The 21,363-nt window shown below is 36.6% G+C and overlaps 2 protein-coding genes across 3 annotated transcripts in view; one reads left to right on the top strand and one right to left on the bottom strand.

Moving 5' to 3' along the window:
- The window catches only part of triqk (triple QxxK/R motif containing), a 157,654-nt gene that overhangs the window by 134,442 nt on the left and 1,849 nt on the right, over window positions 1–21,363 (bottom strand). The gene's annotated exons all lie outside the window — the stretch shown is intronic.
- trib1 (tribbles pseudokinase 1) lies at window positions 274–7,463 on the top strand. Its single transcript, XM_079441651.1, has 3 exons — window positions 274–887; window positions 1,610–1,902; window positions 5,177–7,463. Exons 1-3 carry the CDS (start codon window positions 603–605, stop codon window positions 5,640–5,642), a joined length of 1,044 nt encoding a protein of 347 aa, XP_079297777.1. The 5' UTR covers window positions 274–602; the 3' UTR covers window positions 5,643–7,463.

Below are 21,363 nucleotides of genomic sequence, written 5' to 3'. Positions count from 1 at the left end.
AGTCATCACTCAAAGGTTCCGCTAAAGTACCTATAAGCGCGATATTGTGCGCGTCACGTATGAAGTAAAACACATTTTAGTTAAGCTAATTATCGCAGTGTTTGGTTTCGGCTGTATCGATCGTGTTGCTTTTGGATTCCAACACCTCGCAGTTTTGCTGCCAAGGTTCTTCCTTTCAAAGGAATTATTAAAGAAGCTTCCGAATCGATTCAATTGAATCACTAAAAAGACCGACTCGTTCGAATCGGACATCAGCTGAAAGTAGAGATCAGAAAACAGCATCAGTAGTTCAGTGAGTCAGACAGCCCTTCTCTCGGGCTCAGATCTACACCGGGAATATTTCACACCACACAGCTGCCTCATACAGTATCTCTTGGGCTTCAGTGTTGTTCACAAAGCTCAAACGGACTAGCTAATGCAAAAAAACAACAACTGAAAAACAATGGATAAGAGACACTTGCAGACACTTGCATTTCACATTCATTGACGAGTAAGTAGGATCTTTTTTCCTTTTTGCAGCGCAGTGCACAGATCCTTTCCTGGAATATGCTTGCTTGAAATCAGCCCGGTTAAATCAGTTTCAACTACTGCAGTTTATAATAATGAGCGTGCAGTGGCTTCAGAATCCGGTACCGGGAAGATACGGACACAAGCGCTTTGACACAGACGAGCCTGTGACCAGATGTCCGCGGCTCAGCGAGTCCTCGGCTGATGCGGGTCTCCTGGGTTCCTCACCAGGATCCCCGGTAAGCGGAGCACCCCTGAGCCTCACCTCAGCCCACCAGGGTCCCGCTCGTATCGGCCAGTTCCTGCTAGTGCCCCTGACCGACCGACCGGGGGTGCACAGCGCTTTGGACATGGACACAGGAGAGGAACTGCTCTGCAAGGTAAACCGCTGCATAGCCTACTACAATGTACATGACCTACTTAAATATGATCCACTTCAGTCAACTAACACGTTTTATGCCTCCGAGACCCAGCACAACATACTATAGTATTTATAAAAAAAAAAAAATGAAAGTGTTAAGAACGCAATGATTTTAAAGTTTCAATAATAGCCTACTTAACTTAAACAAATATATTGTTTGTTATTTATATTTATTGTATAAATATTATAGTCCTTTATTATATAGAAATATGCTAATAAAACAGAAAAAACACTGCAATTTAAAACTACCAGGTACTGTATCTCAGAGATACGAACAAAAAAAATCTATATGAAAAAATGAAATTGCAAAAAAGAGTTGCTGGGTCTCAATCTTTTTTTACATTAAAAATGTTCAAATAATTATACACTTTCAGTGGGGAAGGGATATCAGAATTTTTGTGCAGATTACATGGATGCCTATGAATATGACAGTCTTGTGGATCTGTATCAAGCATTTGCAAATGCATCTGCAACTGTCTGAGAAATATGGGGCTGACATGGCACACAAAAAGGCTGTATACGATTATTACTTCAAAAGACATTCAATTTTTCATAGTATGTTTGTGCTTTAATCTTAGAGCATCACCTCCTTTCACCTCCAGTGAACTGACTTTATCAGGTCAGAGTTGTAGTTGACTTAGAATACTATACTGAACACTTTTTTTGTTTTGCCATCTGCAGGTCTTTGATATGGGCCATTACCAGGAGAAAATAAGAGCCTACAGCATGCTGTCAAGTCATAAGAACATTGCACAGATCAAAGACATAGTTCTTGGGGAGTACAAGGCATATGTGTTCCAAGAGAAGGATTTTAGCGACATGCACACCTTTGTAAAGAGCAGCAAGATGCTTCCTGAAGACCTGGCTTCCAAGCTTTTCTACCAAGTGGTATCTGCAGTGAACCACTGCCACCAGGTTGGCATCGTTTTGGGAGACCTCAAGCTTCGCAAGTTTGTGTTCTCAGACGAGAAAAGGTGAGAGTTGTAGTTAGTGTGTCTGTGAGAGTGTGAGAAAGTTTTTTTTGGGCACGCCAGGTGCGGTACTGTACCTCATGCATCAATGCTGTGACATCAGCAGCGTTTTACTGAGTGAATGGTGTCAGTTCTAGTTTCATTCAGTTTTCGCTTTCTCACAGCAATGTGTCACATTGCAGGTGATTGGTGCTGCTTCCCTAAAGATTCAATGGAACAAACCTATTAACACTAATTTACTCATGTTTTTCAATCTAATATATATATATAATATTACTGATATATAAAATAAAACATATACATTATATATTTTAACATGTTTATTAAATATTATTTTATTTTTAGATTAAAACTATTTAGATTTTATTTTTAGATTAAAACTATAAAACTTATATTTTATAATTTAATATCTTATTAAATATTAGTTTATGTATTTTTAGATAAAATATTACTTATTTTTATATAAAGATAAATATGAAACATTACTTTTTATATTTTAGCATAGATGCTTTAATTAGCATGCTGTGTTTCGGCTGCTAGACAGTAATGCTCACTTGGAAAAGTTAGGCTTCCAAAATAATTGTGTGTCAAATTAATCCAGTTTATACATATGGCTTGGGATTCCTGCATTCTGTTACATTACATTGTGTCCAAATGTTTTTGAATGCAAAAAAAACAGTGGACATTTCCCTTTAAAATGCATCTGTTTAGTGTCAACTAAACTCAAAACTCACCTAATTATACCGGGCTTCCTTAAAACCAATTAGTCTGTCGGGCAACCCACCAATTAGCATCCCTCAATGCATACAGTAGGTTTGCCATTTCTGGGCAAACATTTTAAGCCTGACCTTTGGGCATCGGTTTTCATTTAAGTGAATGTAAGCAGACAAGAACGTGTAAGAGGACGTAGTCACCCTTCTCTCATAGCAGCCAACGGGTGCAGCACGATGAGTCATAGCAATGCACACAGAGGGGAAACTCACTATTCAGGATCATACCAACACACTCCACACTCCACTCCTGAATACGGCACCGCTCGTAGGTGAGGTGCGCCGGCTGTGGCCATTGCGACACTTACAGATTGGCGGTCTGGCCTGGCAGATGCATCCGTCTAGCGCAGACGTGACCAGGGCATGCTGACATTTGGTCAGACGAAAAGCGCAAAGAAGCGTTTGTGTTTTCTTTCACTTTGTTCGGCACCAAGCAGCGTAGTGACTGGTTATGCAAACCTGCTGTTTGTACACACTGTATCTTTCTGAATGCAATTTCCATAGCTAGAATGGCTTTTGCGAAATGCGTTAATGATGAGTGATGGATAAGCAACAAAAAGGCCGAAACTATGATAACGCTGAGATACGGTGTGTGATCGCATACACAAAGACGCTCATTGACCTGGAATGCGTCTGTAGTTAGATTGTGAAACACGCACACAAACAGGCTGGCTGGGCAGGGGCTGTTCATGCGTCACTGATGTAACAGCGCTGTTTGTGGGTAATAAGGCTCTGCCAGATGCCATGAGCGTACGGCACAGGTGCAGGAAGAACACAGTGAACCTGCAGCACAGCGCAGTGCACTCATTTGTCCTCAGTCTCTCTGTCTGTCACACACACACACACACACACAGGACTATGACTCATTCTCTCCACCTCTCTGGCAGAATGCTGTTGTGTCATCTGCAAACCCCCCCAAACCGAGGCTGATAGCCAGTGATGAAACACAATAGCATGCAGGGCAGCTCATGTTTTACTGAAAGGGATACCACAGACTCATGGGTCATCAAGTCTACTGTTAAAGTCCACAGGGGTATTCCTAGAGTAGTAGGGGATTTGTTTCCTATTGGAAATTGAGCTAAACTTAGCCCAGACTTTACAAGAATACATTACAGAGCGCTTCGGAATGAGAGGAAGTGTGTTTATTTTGTGTGCGTGTGTTGTGGAAACTCTCGTGCATGCTTTTGTTTAAACAAAGGCCGTAATTAGATGAAGATCTGTGCTTTATTTGTTGTGGTAGCAGCGTTTTAGGGTCAGAACTACTTAGAGCGGCTGTCTTTGCCATGATTTACGTTCACAGCAATCTGTGAGCTCAACAAAGGGGACAGAGAGTTGTTTCAGCTCAGTGCACAATAAAGGAAGGCTTCAATACATCACTTTGTTTAGCAGGGGAAGAGGAACTAAATCTATCATCGGCAGGCCCACATGAAATCTGTGCCCACAGAGTTCTGCAGAAAGCTATGCAGATTTCCGAAGAGCTGGATCACCTGTCATTTACATCACCCCACACTCATGTTTTATACTGGCTTATTTGATTGTGCTTTCAGATTGGTTAAAAGTGTAACACACGATTAACATACGGTATTTTACAATGTTTAAGGCTGTTTGAAACTTGAACTTGCTCTCCAATGGCAGTTTATTAAGAGATTACCAGCTATGGAAATCCATAACAAGGGTTGTCAATTTTATTGATACCAATGAACAAATGAATGATTTTTCTTAAAAAATGTAGGCCGCTTAATATTTTAATCTATATTTAAAAAAAGCTATTATCACTGAGCTAAACAAACTGTTAAAATATTATTTGGAAAATATTTAAAGGAGAATGAAGTATTATTTTTATCAAATCTAGTGAATGTAAAATAATCATTGCATCAATATATTTATATTAATTTATAAATTCATGCATTAAATATGACAGCCTTACAATACACTACTGTTCAAACATTTGGGATCAGTAAGATATTTTAAAATAAATAACCTACTTTTATTCATTTTTGCTTTCCACAAAAATATCAAGTAGAACAACTATTTGATGATAACAGCACTGATAATAATAAAAAAATATATATTTCTTGAGCAGCAAACCAGAATGATTTCTGAAGGATCATGTGACAATGAAGATTGAAGTAATGATGCTGAAAATTCAGCTTTGCCATCACAGGAATAAATTAAATTATATTTTAAAATATATATTAAAATAAATAGAAAAAGAGTGATTTTAAACAGTACTGTATTTCACAATTTTACAGCATTTTTGATTAAAAAAAAATTCCAAAGCATTAAGAAATCTTACTTATTTTACCATGTAAAGTGGCAACTTCAATTTGGAAAATTCCACAAGTTTTACATCAAAATGAAGTGTGGAAAATGTAAAATACAACCTGATCATTAGTGAAATGTAGCTGATTCTAAATGGACTGCATAAGCCAGTCATATGATTTTCTTAACAGCCACAACACTATAACTCTTCCACGGCTGTACTAAACATGATGTGTTTGTTTTAGGACCCAACTGAAATTAGAGGGTCTGGAGGACTGCCATATTCTGTGCGGAGGGGACGACTCGATGTTCGACACGCACGGCTGCCCTGCGTACGTGAGTCCTGAGATTTTGAACGGCGGAGGGTGTTACTCGGGCAAGCAGGCGGACGCGTGGAGCCTCGGCGTCATGCTGTACACAATGCTGGTGGGCCGCTACCCTTTCCACGACCCGGACCCCGCAACCCTATTCTCTAAGATTCGACGGGGCACATATTGCCTCCCCGATGGGCTGTCCTTAAGGGCACGCTGCCTACTTCGCAGTCTGCTGAGAAAGGACCCGGGCGAAAGACTGACCACAGCGGACGTCCTCATTCACCCGTGGTTCAATGGCAACATACAGGACACGGGAAACGCAGAACAGCAAGTCAACCTCAGAGAACAGACAGTGCCCCAGATAGAAATGGAGCAGGATGAGGATCTTTTCTCCTGAGGAAACCAATATAGCTTGAATATGGACCAAAACTGTTGGTTATCTAGGTGTTTTGTTTTTATTATTTGGTTTCTTATATGGATTTTGTAATAGATTCAGAAGTATACACTCAGTGAATACTCACTCAAAGTACTGTATCATCTGTGTCAGGTTTAAGGACGGTGTGCACAACAGCCAGTGTCTTTTGAAGTCGTTTGCTAGTGAACCATTCTTGTGCTGTATGAAGTGAATGAGACTGGACATTATGGGTCATGTGATAATGAGAGAATGTGAGAATATTGTCTTGGTGACTAACCTCGGCCTACAGGCCAGACATGTGGCTTCAAGATTACTGTCAAAACGAAACATGTAGGTTGACTCACCAATTGAATACCGCGGTACCAAAGTTGCATGTCTATTTTAATAGGAGGAGAATGAAACCTAGAGGAATCTGACACATACATAGAAGTGCAGCTTAAAAAATATAACGAAGAAACAATTATCAATGTATTTAATAAAAAAAATAATTTCAATAGAAAAAAAATTGAAATACACATTAACTTAATTCATGTTTAAGAAATGTAGTTAAATATAACAATAGATGATATATTGATAAATAGTTTTAAATGCAAATGTTTTTCTTTTAAAGCATTTAAAACAACAACTAATTGCTTTTCTTTATTCTTTTATTCTTTACACATTGGCAGCCATTGTGCGTCAAAGGTGTGTATCCTAAAATTCTATCAAATTTCATTGGTTGCTGCCATTTATGTACTATCCAATAATATTTTGACTGACAAAAGGATAAAGAAAGCAATTGGCAAATGCTTTATATATAAAAGTTGAATTGTTTTACTATTTACATGAATAATTAAAATAAATATTTTGTCGGTGACATTTAAAAATTTAAACATTAATTAAATAAAATACTATTAATTAAGTCTATATTTGTTCATTTTTAATAAATTGATCATTTAATTCTTCACTTAATTTTTAAGTGGCACTTCGTCTTACATGCTATAAGCTGTTTTAAATCACAGATACGGTGAGCTATTCTGACTTAAGCCTCTCAGAATTGCCAAACTGTACAGAAGAGCCATTCAAAGGTTAAATGTCACTCCTTGACCTTTAAGACTCTGTGACAACCAAGGGGTCACCGTTACATACAGATTCTTAAATGTTCAGAATGAGCTTCTTACAGACTGATACAAAGTGTTAATTTATTCTGCTGTATCCTGATCTCTCTAGTCCTTCTAGTCACTGTTTCCTTACTTGAATCCAAGTAACCTCATAAAAGCACGAGGCTTCAGTATGGCAGGCCAGTTCATACTGCGGGTAAGATATAAGATGACTCAACAGCTGGGCGTTGGTGTAACGAAGAGGAAAGGGCTATGAACCCAGATTAGTGCGCTCAGTATGACTACATATGCGTAGCTTTACTCTCACGTTAAAGAAAGGAGAACAGTACTACAATAGCACTACTGTAAGGGTAGAGCGTCCTATAAAGGTCTGTTTTCTGCTTCCCCTCGTGTTGGGGGTTGTGTGTTACCTCTGAATCCAAGCATAATGGTGATACACAACGTTTATGGTTTCTGAAAGGCTCTTTATAAGCGAAGGCTGGAGGGTATGCAAAATGCCTGTCTCATGCATGCAACACATGGGGAAAGCTGACACGAGTGCACAGAGTTCATATTGCACTGTGAATTATGTATTTGTGACACAAACCTCAAGGCTTGACCACGTGGGTTTAACGGTTAAAATTCATTGTACAAATGAGCATTTGTAAATATGTACATCTTAAGTGTGTGAACAAAACTGAATAAAGATTACTCTTTCTTATTTACATCTGTGGTGCATTCTGTGAAATACATCTCTCTAGTGTAGCACAGTGCATTGCATGTCATTTCTTGTGGTTTCGTTTTACATTTCAAGACCATCAGAAATCACTAATAATTTTCTTAAAGTGGCAGGATGTCAATATAAAACAGTTTTTTAAAAAGGTGCTTAATGGAATAAGCACTTTTAGTGTACTACAGATTTTAAAAGTACATTTTATACTTTTTAAGTATATAGCCTAGCTGTACTTGCAGATAATATAATATAAGAAATCTGTCAATAACATGCTGTTAATAACAACAAATGGAATATAGTTTCTTACTCTTTGTATTTTTATATCAATATGATTCAAGATTATCCTATTCAAATCAATGTGATAAACAAGTTAGGTCAAAAGTAATTAAGTAAGTAAACACTTATTTTGATGCACTGACTAAAACATTAAAAATAACTAATAAAGTCCTTGATTATAATTTTAACTGCAGGGAATTCAATATTACATTTAAAATTAGCATTTTAAATGTACAAAATTGCAACTTCATTATTAAAAGTATTAAAATGAAATCTGTTTTTTTAAATGATTCAAATACATGATATATAAAATACAAAACACCCACTAAAGTTAAGCTAATTGCATTTAATAGGTCTATAAACCTAAACTGTAACTCTGTTTCATTGCAATTAAGATTATGAAAACATTCAATTTAGTTTGCACTTAAGCATATTATTTATTAAAAGTATGTTAAAGTGCACTCTTTTTCACAAGGGAACTTAACCACTGGCAGCAGTAAAATGTCCTCTTGTGCTAAATTGAGGGCAGACTGAAAGAGAAAGCTTAATGTGCATTTTGACCTGAGAGTCAGGTAGCTCCGCCCTCTGTTATGACCTCACAGAGGCTTGCGTAAGCGGCTGATTGGGTATCAACAGAGTAGCTGGAGCGTCTGTTTTGTTGGATGGCTGCCGAGGAGCGTTGCACGCCATGGATGCAATTGCCAAACATGTCGGAGCTGGCTTTGGGTGACGCTCTGATAAAAAGCGCCACTGTGCTTGCACTACCCATATTATTTTGACACTAGTCTCTCTGAGTGACATTATGAGTCACTACCAAGTGAATGAAGTTGTCTCGAAATCAAAAGATGATGTGATAGGATAAGGTTATATTTCAGGGCCTGTTAGCAGCTTAGTTGTGATATGCAGTCAAGCTTTAGACGTGATGATAGATAAAGGGGTGTAAAGTGACTCTGTAAGCAACTTGCGTCACAACATGTCAACTGCATCGACTATTAATCTGCTTCAAGTGAAGGTAATGCCATCAGCCATGAACTTAAGCCTCTAAAGACTCGATTTAAAGATTTACAAGAGCAAGAGCACTCCAGGAGCCATAATGATGCACAGCTTATTACTGTGGAGCATTTCATCTTTTGACAGTACAATTTAAACACAGATACTAAATCACACTTGCTGTTATTACTGTCAGTTATATTGCAGATTCTACATTCCCACACATAACTAAGAAGCAGAAGTTCACATGATCAAAAAATAATCCAAACAAATAGTTTCGTATTGCATTATTTTGAAGATTTTCCATCTAATACAACACTAATTTCAAAAGTACACTAATTTGAGGTCATGGGAAAGTGCTGGCAGGGTTAAAAAGATTAGCTGAAGAACGTTATTTGTAAGACGTTCACAGTATCAGTACATGTCTGTTATGGATGTCTGTATTGTTTATCACCATTGTTGAGTTCAAGCCATTTTTAAGCGTATTTGTATACTATTATATACTTATACATTTTTTTATTAGATTTTATGTTTATATTTTCAGTATTCATTTAATTTAAGTTTATATTTTAGTAATCGTTATGCTTTTGTCATTTGTTTTCTTTTTAAAAGCATTTCATTTATTTTTATTTCAGTTTTTAGCTTTAGGAATACAACAACTCTGTCGACCATGGTTTATGCAGATTTCCACATATCCGTAATAAAGCAAAAGTAAGGGCAAATATTTACTAGAATCTCTTTGAGGCCAACCATTCATATTTGATTATTAGTGTTATGTCACACTCGTGTGGAGAGGTTTGGTACTGCAACAATGACTTTTTCCAAAGAAAAACATGTATTTCTGGAAAACAGGAACATAATTAAATTGGACAACGAAAGGCAAAATAAGAATAATTCAAGCATGTTTCAGATAACGCATTTCCATATGTGCTAAAATACACAAAAAGCCTGCAGTTCTTATTATGCATGACAATTATTAACCACCAGAGGCCAGTATTTCAGCAAAAACTGATAAAGTTGTTGTCAGGCCTGTTGAACAGATGGTTTGATGGTTCTCCATGCTAAGTGCAAGCATCTGTTTCACGGTCTGTTTCAGTATGTAAGCTACATCAGAGCTCAAAACATTCTGCCGTTCACTCACACAAAAACGCTTTACCCTGTAAACTGGCATCTAAGGAAATCATGGATCTCCTGTCAATTTTAATAGCTTGCTAAATATAGATCACCGTAATTATGACTCACATGGTTATAAATTTTTAAAATACCAAAATACTAGGTGTGCATCTAATCCTAAACTCCCTATTTCTCCCAAACATACATGGCTGTTACCACAAACGTGACATTATGAGCAGAATTGTCAGTTATTTTAGTGAACTACCTGTATTTGCCAAATTGAACTTCAGGTGTGCTTCAAAGGGTCTCTCACCGCGTGCTCATATCAGACATACTGAAGTACTTCCTTTAAGTCAGTACAACTACGAAACCGCCAAAGTTTAAGCGTTTTTAGCATATGGTTAATTAAAAGGTTTGGGGAAAACGCATACGACCACATGAGTGTTTACACTAATGCAATGTGGTCTCGAGTGTTTTCCGAATGTGAATGAAAGTGAAAAACCTCAAAACATTTTTATACCCCATTTGCACTCCTATAAGGCCTAGTATTGTTGGGATTCAACTTAATAAACAAAATCGATGTGTATCAGAACACCCAACCACTTGGAATGCTTTATCTAGCAACTTTTGGGGAAGTTTTCAGGCCAACTCATAATGACAAAAAATCTTGAGGTAGAGGTTTTAAACAAGCTATTTTCTGTCCCTGCGGTGTCTCCTCAGGATTTTTTTTTTCTTTTTCTGCTTTGTACAGAATATGATTCAGGTTTGAACCAGCTTCCTTAACATTTCAAAAGGCTTTTGTCTCCTGCAAGTGACAAATAACATGGAGAATGTTGCAACAAATCTGAGAGAGAGCTAATCTTTTAATAATCGCACTATAGTGTTCTGAATGCGAGCTGCAGTAGGCTTGCTCTCCCTCATGCGATCACGGGTTTGTCAGAGCTCTGTTGGCTGGGTTATATCATAACCCCTCCTGATGGAATAAAACTTTCAGAGGAGCCATAATTTCGAAACTGCTCAGACAGATGACGTTTGAGTCACACTCATCATTTTATTACCGCTCTCTCTAAATGTCATGTTCATTCCTGCTCAGTCATTCATTAGCCATCACATCTGTTAACAGATCTGCTGGAAATCATGCAGTTTGTACATCATTGAGATGGTAACACTAAACAGAGCTACTTGTTGAGCCTGTTTTCACTCACAACATCGGCTGGTTTTATATTAACAGTGAATCATTATAGCAAACTATTATAATATGAAGGTTAAAATAAACATAATAGGTTAAAAAAAAGGTAGAAGGAACATATTTTTGATTTGGTGTTGATGAAGGAGTGTTTGAATGTCTCTAATGGGACTAAGAGGGCATTTAAAGCAACAAAGAAAACAAATCTTATTGAAATTCTGTTGATGTAACTTAATTGCTTTATGTGTAACCAGTCTACAAAAAGCACATTTTTTAGTTAATAAACATTGGGAAACTGATGTTTATTTCAGGGACGGATGCTATTAGCACTTGAGAGGGTGAAATTATGTTCAGTTTTATTAGCAAGAAAACAGTGTATGGTCGTAACATGTTATTCTTTCAAATAAAATTAAAAAAGACAGGATGGTTTTTTTATATATTTAAAGAGGGTCACAAGGAGCACTAAAGCAGAAACATGCTGTAGCATAAAGATATAAAAGTTTTCCTTGTTAGGCAGTAGTAACTTTCAAAATTATCGCTGTTTTATTCAAATAGTGTGCTCTTTATCGAGAGTAAATTGGACATGTTGGATGTATTGAATGTGACACAGTGGAGCAAGAGGCCTAAGTAGCTTATCTTCCAGGCTCCATCAGCAAATACCCAATCAGCATTTTGAAAAAAAAAAAAAAATAGCCAGAAAGATTAATTCTAATCAGACTTGCACCACATTGTGAGAGGCTTAGCTGCACTTTCCAAAAATTTACCTTTTTATCCAAGCTCACAGGCCGCTTTTGGTAAGGAAGCTGTGCATTTTTTGGTGTAAAAATGAGTTAACGCCAAGCCTTCTGTAAAGCCACAGAAGAGAAAATCCTGGTTTGAGCAACAAGATTAGATTCTCAGCACATAACACCTATTGTGTTCGCTTCAAATCCCACAGATCAGCCATCTCATTGGCAGCCTTGCTGGTTGTTCTCCCTATACAACTACGGGGATGGGATGTGTTAACAAGAATATAAATAAACTCTGGCTGAAAAAAGTAACTATAGAGAAACAATGGGGTTATAAATTTTAGTGAGGAAGTTCCTTGCCATTATGTAGGCCTAGTGTTATACCAAACAATTGCCTTGTGAAAATTCTACAGCTGTCAAAAAATCTATATACTTGATCAATAGTAATGTTGGTGTATGGGTATTTAAAATAGAACATGTTTTGGACTTTTTTACCTTCACTAGTTTATTTTAAAGGATCCTTATGCAATGTCTTTGGGTCAAATTTTCTGTCAGTATCTGTCCAAACGCATCTGCTTGTAATCAAACCTGTCGTTAATGATCACAAAAAATATTAAAATGCATTCTTGAACCACACATTTTACATATAGCTTATAAATTTGTAAGAAAAAAAGGAAGGATGCAAAATACCTTCAAGACTGTTCAACCTTTTGTATTTAAGTGCTTTAACACTCTCTGCTGTCATGTGACAAATTAATTTTTAAACATGCAAATGCTCCATGTCATTTCCTAATTAACATGAGCTCATAAAAGCATTTACCACTGCAGGATATCTCAACATCCCAAAAAAAAAAATAATAATAATACAAAAAATTCTTGTCAACTACTTGTATGTATGCAGTGTATATATTTACATATGCATCTGGCAAATGCCTTCCAACCAAAGCAATTTACAAAGATCGCAGGAGTGAGTCAGCACATTGTTTTAATGATGAGAAAAAAAGTTTTGTTCCATTATTATGTCAGGGAGAATGCAAAAACCTTAGATTAACTTCTCCACCCACACAGAAAAAAACCTTGCTTTGCCTTTTTATTGTTGCTCTTTTAAATTACAGTGTCTTGCAAAATCTTTCAAAGGAACAAGAAGGACTTTCAGAATTTTAGTTTCAACTTTTTGTGACACTGTGCACTTCTAAACCCGTTTTAAACTCATTGCAAAGTACACAAGCATACGTTATCTGCCCATATAAGGTGTTTAATGTAGCTACCCCATTCTTGTAGTTGATTTCAGGGTGTTATGCACAACTCCCTCCACCCACCACCGAAACCATGAACTGATTCTGATGCTGTAGTGGACTGTGAACTGAAAGGCCATTTGCCCTAGAAATGCAATGAAAGACATTACATTATCAGAAACCAAAGAATGTTTTACAAAAATGAACGAAACATTCAGAGGCTGCATTAAAAGCCGTAACCCGTACAGATGTGTAACAGCGTGAGATTCACGTGTCAGCGGGTGAAGTAAAGGAGAGTGGTATGACCTCCTGCTAGAGAAGCTGGGCTATTTTAATTACATTTCAGCAGTGCTGCTTTTCAGAGGCATAGACCATGGTTCTGGGCATCTCCTTCTGATTATTAGACCTTTGTAGAGACTCTGTGTGCTGTCAGGCTGTAATTACGAGAAGCTCAGATAGCTTTTTACATGTCAGTGCCTTACACAAAGTTCCCAAGATCGACTGGCATTAGGAGAAGAAGAAAAAATACTGCATCAGCTATATAATTGAAGACAAATAAGGTAAATATGTATTTCTTATTTCAATTATAACTGTTCTGGTGTTTCTTTTATCTTTCATTAACTTGCATTGACTCTCAACATCACAATTATTTCAACTGCATGGAATTAATGTAAAATTGTGTTAAATGTCATGGTGCAGGGAGCAAATTGCTTATTAACTGCACCGTAAAAAACACAGTGTGAAGACTGTATAAAGAAATGCCATGAAATTGTGAGATGTATTAAAGTTCACCCCAAAATTAAAATTCTGCCATCATTTACTCACCTTCATGTCATTCCAAACTCGTAGGATTCTTGTGCAACACAAATTATATCAAAAATACAAATGAAACCATTAAGGTAAAAAAATGAAAATTTGCTGAAAATGTACTCACCCTAAGGCCATCCAAGAAATAGATTAATTTAGGATGACAGCACTTGCTCACACATGGATCCTCTGCAGTGAATGGGTGCCGTCAGAATGAGATTCCAAACAGCAGATAAAAACATCACTGTAATCCACAAGTAATCCACATGACTCCAGTCCATCAGTTTACATCTTGTCAAGTAAACATCTGTCTGTTTTTAAGAAACAAATCTTTTATTAAGGCATTTTAACTTTAAAATGTCGCTTCTGGCCAAAACTTGAGACCATAATCAATAATAACCCTTCCTCTGGTGAAAAAGTCCATCCAGTGTTGACCTCTCACATCAAAATCCACCAACATACTTGTTTAGAACAGTTTTCCCTTCCTTGTCAATTGTGCTTATCATGTCGACTACTTGTGCATTATTGTGATGTTTTTATTAGCTGTTTGGACTCTCATTCTGATGGTACCCATTCACTACAGAGGATCCATTGGTGAGCTGCATTAACGGCGCATATTCCCTCCGAGACAACGAGAGACAAATCTACTATAACATGCTGATAACGGTCTTAAATTATTTCCTTAATATTTCTTTTGTGGCTCATATAGTGAAAAACATGCAGAAACGTATTTCGCATTAAACAGGATGTTTTTGAAACTCAGTGCCTGAAATAAAGCTGCTCTGAATTTTCATTGATGACTGCAGTGTTAATCATTTTAATTATAGGCCTATAATTCATTGTATAAATAAATAGACCTGTTTTAAAAAAGTCTTTTTAAAAACATTTTCAATGAAGTGTAAACTAATAGTGTATTTCATTGTCCTCACGTGGTGGTGCGCTATGAAATTATTGCGGGGCAATATTTTCATGTAATTTATTAATAAAAGTAATCTAATAATAATAACAGGCCTAATAATAATAAGAATGGAACAGGCCTACATTAACTGGAAATGCTAAATCCTCTTAATATTGCCTATTTTTGATCTCTGGAAATCATCGACACATCATACGATGCAAAAAAGCACGGGGAGGTTATCACCCGCAATGTGTGCCAGTGTGGAAATAGTTTTATGAATTGTACAAAAAAATAAAATAAAAATGTTTTATTAAATTGAAAATGGAAAAAAAAAACTTTCTCTCTTTTCTATATTCGTTCATAAATGATATTACTTTGTAAGTGTCATATTTGGCAGTTGGCATTAGTATATTACTAATAACAGTAGTTATATTGAGAAGTATAATAGCAAAATATGCCTTTTTTGAAGCTGCTGTATATAAAAAACTGATAGCTAAAGTTTAGGCATTCATTAGTTTCTCTCAATTTAATTATTTTTTTAGCACCCCCTCTGAACTGTTAAGCCCCCCCTTAGCACCCCCATCAAAAACAATCCTGGAGCCGCCACTGCCTGAGGGTGAGTAGATTTTCTGCCAATTTTCATTTTAGGGTGATCTACTCCTTTAAGTAGTCCATATGGTTTGTTCGCAATATTCTAATTCTTCTGAAGTCATATGATAGCTTTATGTGAGAATCAGACAAAAAATATGCACACATGAAAGAGATTAAAAAGTTGTGGCAGAGGGTAAACTATTCAGGGAATGACAGATTTGAATTGTTCCTCTGTTATCATACGGCTTTAGGACAATTACAGTACAGAGCATGGCCTGTTTAGACCACTTTGGCTGGGTTTTGGTTTTAATTTTTGAAACCTGACAGCCCCTGGTCCCCATTCACATACTGAATGGCAAAAAATAGCTTTCTTCCACACATACAGGTCATAAAGGGTTTGGAATGGCTTGAGGGTAAATAATAACAGAATCGTTATAGTTGAGTGAACCATCTCTTTAAGTACTGAGGAAAGTTGGTCAGAAGTGGATTGGCCTCACTGAATTCAAAAGATAAAAGGAGCTTTTTAGAGAATGGGAGAGTGATAACTTCTTTATGTGACTCATCCTTTCAGCCAGAAGCAGCTATGCTATAAAACAGGCTTAACACAAGTAAATATACAGCCATGAAGCTGTGATATAAATAAATCTTATTCATTTTCTCATGTTGTAAAGAAATATTCAAAATCAACCAAGCTTATGGAACATGAGAGTTGCTGTTTGTTAGTTTGTTATTTATGTTATTTAAAATAAATTTGTTATTTATACAGTGCCGTGAAAAGGTTTTTACCCCCTTCCTTTTTTAATTTTTTTTTCTTGCATATTTGTCACATTTAAAAGATTCAGATCATCAATCAAACTTTAATATTACACAAAGATAATGCAAGTAAATACAAAATGCAGTTTTTAAAAGATGCTTTCACTTATTAAGGGAAAAAAGCTGTCCAAACCTACCTGGCCCTACATGAAAAATTAATTGCCCCCTCCTGTTAAATCATGAAAGAACTGTGATTAACCACATTATTTTAGATAACGGGAGTTAAATTTCACTAGCCAAAACCAGGCCTGATTACTGCCAGACCTGTTGAATCAAGAAATCACTTAAATAGAACCTGTCTGACAAAGTTAAGCATGGTTAAAGAGCAACACATCATGCCACGATCTAAAGAAATTCAAGAACCGATGAGAAACAACATAGTTGACATGTATCAGCCTGGAAAAGTTTATAAAGCCATTTCTAAGGCTTTGGGACTCCAGCGAACCATGCTCAAAGCCATTATCCACAAATGGAGAAAACTTGTTACAGTGGTGAACCTTCCCAGGAGTGGCCAGCCAAGCAAAATTAGTCCAAGAGCGCAACGACGACTCATCCAGGAGGCCATAAAAGAACAACATCTAAAAAACTGCAGGCCTCACTTGCCTCAATTAAGGTCAGTGTTCATGATTCAACAATAAGAAAGAGACTGGACAAAAACGGCATCCATGAGAGAGTTCCAAGACAAAAGTCACTGCTGATGAAAAAGAACACAAAGGCTCGTCTCACATTTGCCAAAAAATATATTAAAATAACTTTTTCACACCACTGTATGTATCTATAGATGGTGATCTATTGCAGTGCTTGTGCCAATTCTTGCTCATCTATAGCTCACAATAGCTTTCAACTGGACCACAGCGTGCAGCAGGTGTTCACTGATGTCCGGCAGTGTCCAAAGCTCCGTATCCCACAGTTCCCTTCAGCTGTGTCGACTGAAGGTCCTTCACCCTCTGGGTGAACAGAAGGCTTCAAACAGCTGCTGCAGAGCTTTGAGTAGATCACTCTCATCTCTGTCTCCAAGCTGGCATCAAACTGAAAGGTGCTTCACACTTCCTATCTCCTGATGCTCTCAGGGCAAATACTGTTATGGACTATAAATCCAGGTTTTGCTCTGAAGATACAGTATGAACAAAAACTATTCATATTCCAAGACTTTATTGTTTGAATATAACTTGATAGCCTTCAAGTAGATGGTGTCAGTTCTCCTCAAGTTAACAGAGGAACTACAGTTGTTTTAATTCTTCTCATTAACTATGAACATAGCATTTATTGTCCAAATACGTTTAGTCTTTGCTTTGAACATTACAGTATTTGTGTTGTTCAATAACTTACCTAATACATTTTTTGTTTGTATTTAATATTTTGTTATCCATTGCTTTGCCATTTATTGATGTGTATTCAAATTTTAATCCTGTAGACTAATTTGTCCACTAACAATATCCAGCAGTGGGCATATAGCACATTTATCTGAAATTATATATTGTGTTTAGCATATTTAATATATCTTTCTGTGGTTAAAATAATAGTGGTGGAAATTAATTCTTAACATTTTTTGGAAACAAAATGTGTTTGTCTTGCTAAAACTAAGTTAGAATTTTGTGTATCCTAAATACATGTAAATAAATAATATTCTAACACTTATTTACATAATTTAAAAAATAGCACTTGATTGGGAATGACGCACAGTAAACATATTAAAATCTATATCTAAAGGGCATTGGAAAGGTAGAAAAAAATAATGAAGGCCTGATAAAAAGTTTCCAAAATAGTTTTAATGTGATGTTTATATAACAAAAAAGAAAAAAAAAAAAAAGTCTGTGAGTGTTAATAAAATTTAAACGCCCTGGGACATTAAAATTCTTGAAGTAAGAAACGCACTTATATATCATTTATAAGTAATACTCTTTGGGACACTGCATGTCTACACTGATACTAAAAGTGATACATCTTGAACAGATGCCTTCGGTATCACTCCTGACAGTAATATCAAACAGACTGTTCTTTCAACAAAGCTAAATGGCTTTTTGAAGCCCCCCGGCATCGTTCTGTTTCTTTAGACAAGAGTGTTTTGCTAGTTGATATTAGACTTGATATTAGATATCAAGTTTTATGGTTTCCCCCACATGAGTTTCTTTGACATTACTGGACACATGGAGGAGGCTGGGATGTGAAATTAATGTTCCGCTCTGATAGCTCTGACCCTGGGCTTGCTATATTCAGTGCTCCAAATATTGATGTACTTAAAATGCATCCGAGGCAATCACCGATGGGCACCAGTAAGGCACTGTGAATGAATCATTCAGACAGCCCATGGGAAAGTGAACAGGAGCAGTGATCGGATCATTCAGGCCTTACCTGCAGAACCAGCAACGAATGAAATCAAACTGGAAGAGATTTTGGTATAAGCGAGGAACGTATGATTCAGCGTTTGGTGTTCTCTTCACAATTCTGATCAAAGGAAATTGGCCTGCCCTGCAGGTAGTCTGCAGTACTAGCTCTAGTGTTCTTCTGAGTATTCAGAGAGTAACATGACAGCTATCAAAACACAGTCAGACAGGGTAAACAGTGAAAGTAGCTTGCACACTGTTTGGTGGTAGGCGTGATATTAAGTGTCTTGTTTGCTCAGGGAAATAAAATCTTCCCAGAATGAATTTGGACACTAATTTCATTGCATTTGATATACCAAGTGGAATCTGCAAACGAATAATGCTAGACCATTTCTCAGAACCAAACATATTCTAATTATTTTTAACCTTCTGGTCCCAGGATCATTTTTAGTGCATGAAGTCAGTTCCCTTGAAGTCCTAGGAAAATAAACACAGGTGTGGTTCATCACATTAACTATAAATAGAATCCACTCTGAAAACTTTACATTTACATTTACATTTATTCATTTAGCTGACGCTTTTATCCAAAGCGACTTACAATTGCTATATATGTCAGAGGTCGCACGCCTCTGGAGCAACTAGGGGTTAAGCGTCTTGCTCAGGGACACATTGGTGTCTCACAGTGGATTCGAACCCGGGTCTCTCACACCAAAGGCATGTGTCTTATCCACTGCGCCATCACCACCGTTAAAAATTTAAAATTTTAAAATTTAAAATTTAAATTTAAATTTAAAAATAAAATTTTTAAATTTTATTTTAAAACAGAGAAGCTAGGGTCCCATTTCATATTAGATGGCCTTACTATGTACTTACATTTAAATTAATAATTTGATACAATGCATTTTTTTGTACATACGTTTTTACATTGTACTTATATTTTAAAAAATACCTATATGTAGTTACATCTGTAATTAATTTCTGTAATTACATTTATAATTACACTGTTGACCCATCCCTTACACCTTAACCCACCCTTAAACCTACCCATACAACCAAACTTGTCCCTAACCTTACCCATATCCCACCTCAATAGCAGCAAAAGTGTTTTGCAATACAGTATGACCACAATAAGTACATTGTACTTATTTTTGATGCAAGTACATAGTAGTTAAGGCCACCTAATATAAAGTGTGGCCAAAGCTAGTTCTGTTTTTGTACTGTTTGTATCACTCAGCTTGTTTCTGTGCAGTAACTCTTTCTGCAGGTTACATCATTACACTAGTAGGAGGCTATACAAGAAACTATCTTTGAGTGAGTCAGCGAATCAATAATTCAGCTTTTTCCGTTAAAAACATTTATTAATTCAGCAATGACAGCAGCGATTGTATTTATGAATGAGTCATTGAATCATTAATTTAATTGGTTCATTCAAAAACAGTGATTCAGGAAGGAAGGAAATGTCACTACTGTGCATTGCTCACACCGTTATAATTTGGGAACATTCCACAGTGTGGTCAAGACTATTTACACCAGGGATGATAACTATAACTCAAAAGTTTTAATAATAGTTTCAATTCTATGAGAATAGACCATTGGAAATACTGTAGACAACATAGTTACGTCACTTTGCATGCGCACTTTGGCGGCAGTGGAGGAAAACAGGCGAGTATTTCTTGTGTCTTACCATCAAATCAGAATGCTAAAAAGATTGTCTTTATATTTATATAATACCATCTGTCGAAGACGGCCTTTGAAGCTAAATACAGATGCTTATGGTTAAGCCATTAAACAGACAACCCTATCCTGCAATGATTAGCCTACTACAGTGTGAATGTGATGTAAACAATAGATCATTATATTTACCTATGCAGTTTATAGAGGGCATAAGCCATCCAGTTAATAATATTTAAGGGGTGTTTACATGACTTTTTCAACTAAAAAGTTAAAACTTTTTATACCACTCATTTAGCAACATGACAATGGAGTTTTGGGGGCCTAAAAACAGCCTCTTTCTGCCACCATGTAGGCTCTGCCCACAAAACATGTCATGGCGTTTTACAAACACCAAAATGCTCTAAAGGGAATTCCGCAGCACAGTTATAAAGATAGTGACACACAGGAACAACATTGTTGGAATCACTTTCAGAACCATTTTTTCAGCTGATGAACAATAAAACATTGGCAGCCAATCAGAATCCACCCCACTGTAAAGAACTTGAGCATTTCAAGTGAAAGACAATACAACTGCATCCCACTTCTAATAAACAGAACGTTGTTGTCCGTTGATGTGGACACTAATATAGTTATTGTTACAGTTATCTTTATAGTTATTGTTTTTGCTGTGAATGGACCTTTAGAGAGGTTAATTTGACTTCATTTGGACCTCTTTTCATTTGGAGAACAAAATTAGATGACGTAACTGTCAATATGGTGTCTAAACATAAGTTGCTCAATAATAACATCTTGTTTATTGAACTGTTGTAGGCCTGTAAAAGCAATATCACAACTGTGCTGCTGGTTTGAACGTTCAGCAGGACTGTGATTAGCTGATATACAGACAAACAGCATTCTTGTGATATTGCTTAGGCTTAATTGAAAAGCCAAATTTAAAATTACATAGATGCACACTAGAAAAAGCACTCTCAGTGACTGATATAGCCTAACATTTGATTCAAGCACTCATTTTAACCGTGTTCAAACACGCAGACAGCATCATTTATGCGGCTCCTTCATTCATTCTGTTATTGAAGAAAGTGTGAAACAAGTGACTAAGAAACAAGCTGTTGAGGGAGAATATGCTCCAATTTATTGGAACCATGTAATTAAATGCAAAGCAGATTACCCAGTGAATTCATACATCAGTGAAGGCTTGATTAGAGCCTGGAGTATGTGACTATTGGCGTTTCTCCACAGCCAAAATAAAGCTTTTT

This window comes from Barbus barbus (assembly GCF_936440315.1).
Source record: "Barbus barbus genome assembly, chromosome: 19".
NCBI classification, from domain to species: domain Eukaryota; kingdom Metazoa; phylum Chordata; class Actinopteri; order Cypriniformes; family Cyprinidae; genus Barbus; species Barbus barbus.
Note: the sequence above shows the minus strand (reverse complement) of the source record. Positions and strands in the feature narration are given on the sequence as shown.

Bases quoted from the DNA above. Each gene is read 5' to 3' on its own strand.
- trib1 (XM_079441651.1), top strand. From the start codon at position 603: ATGAGCGTGCAGTGGCTTCAGAATCCGGTACCGGGAAGATACGGACAC. The intron at 888-1,609 runs GTAAACCGCTGC...TGCCATCTGCAG, and splicing joins GAGAGGAACTGCTCTGCAAG to GTCTTTGATATGGGCCATTA. The intron at 1,903-5,176 runs GTGAGAGTTGTA...TGTTTGTTTTAG, and splicing joins GTGTTCTCAGACGAGAAAAG to GACCCAACTGAAATTAGAGG.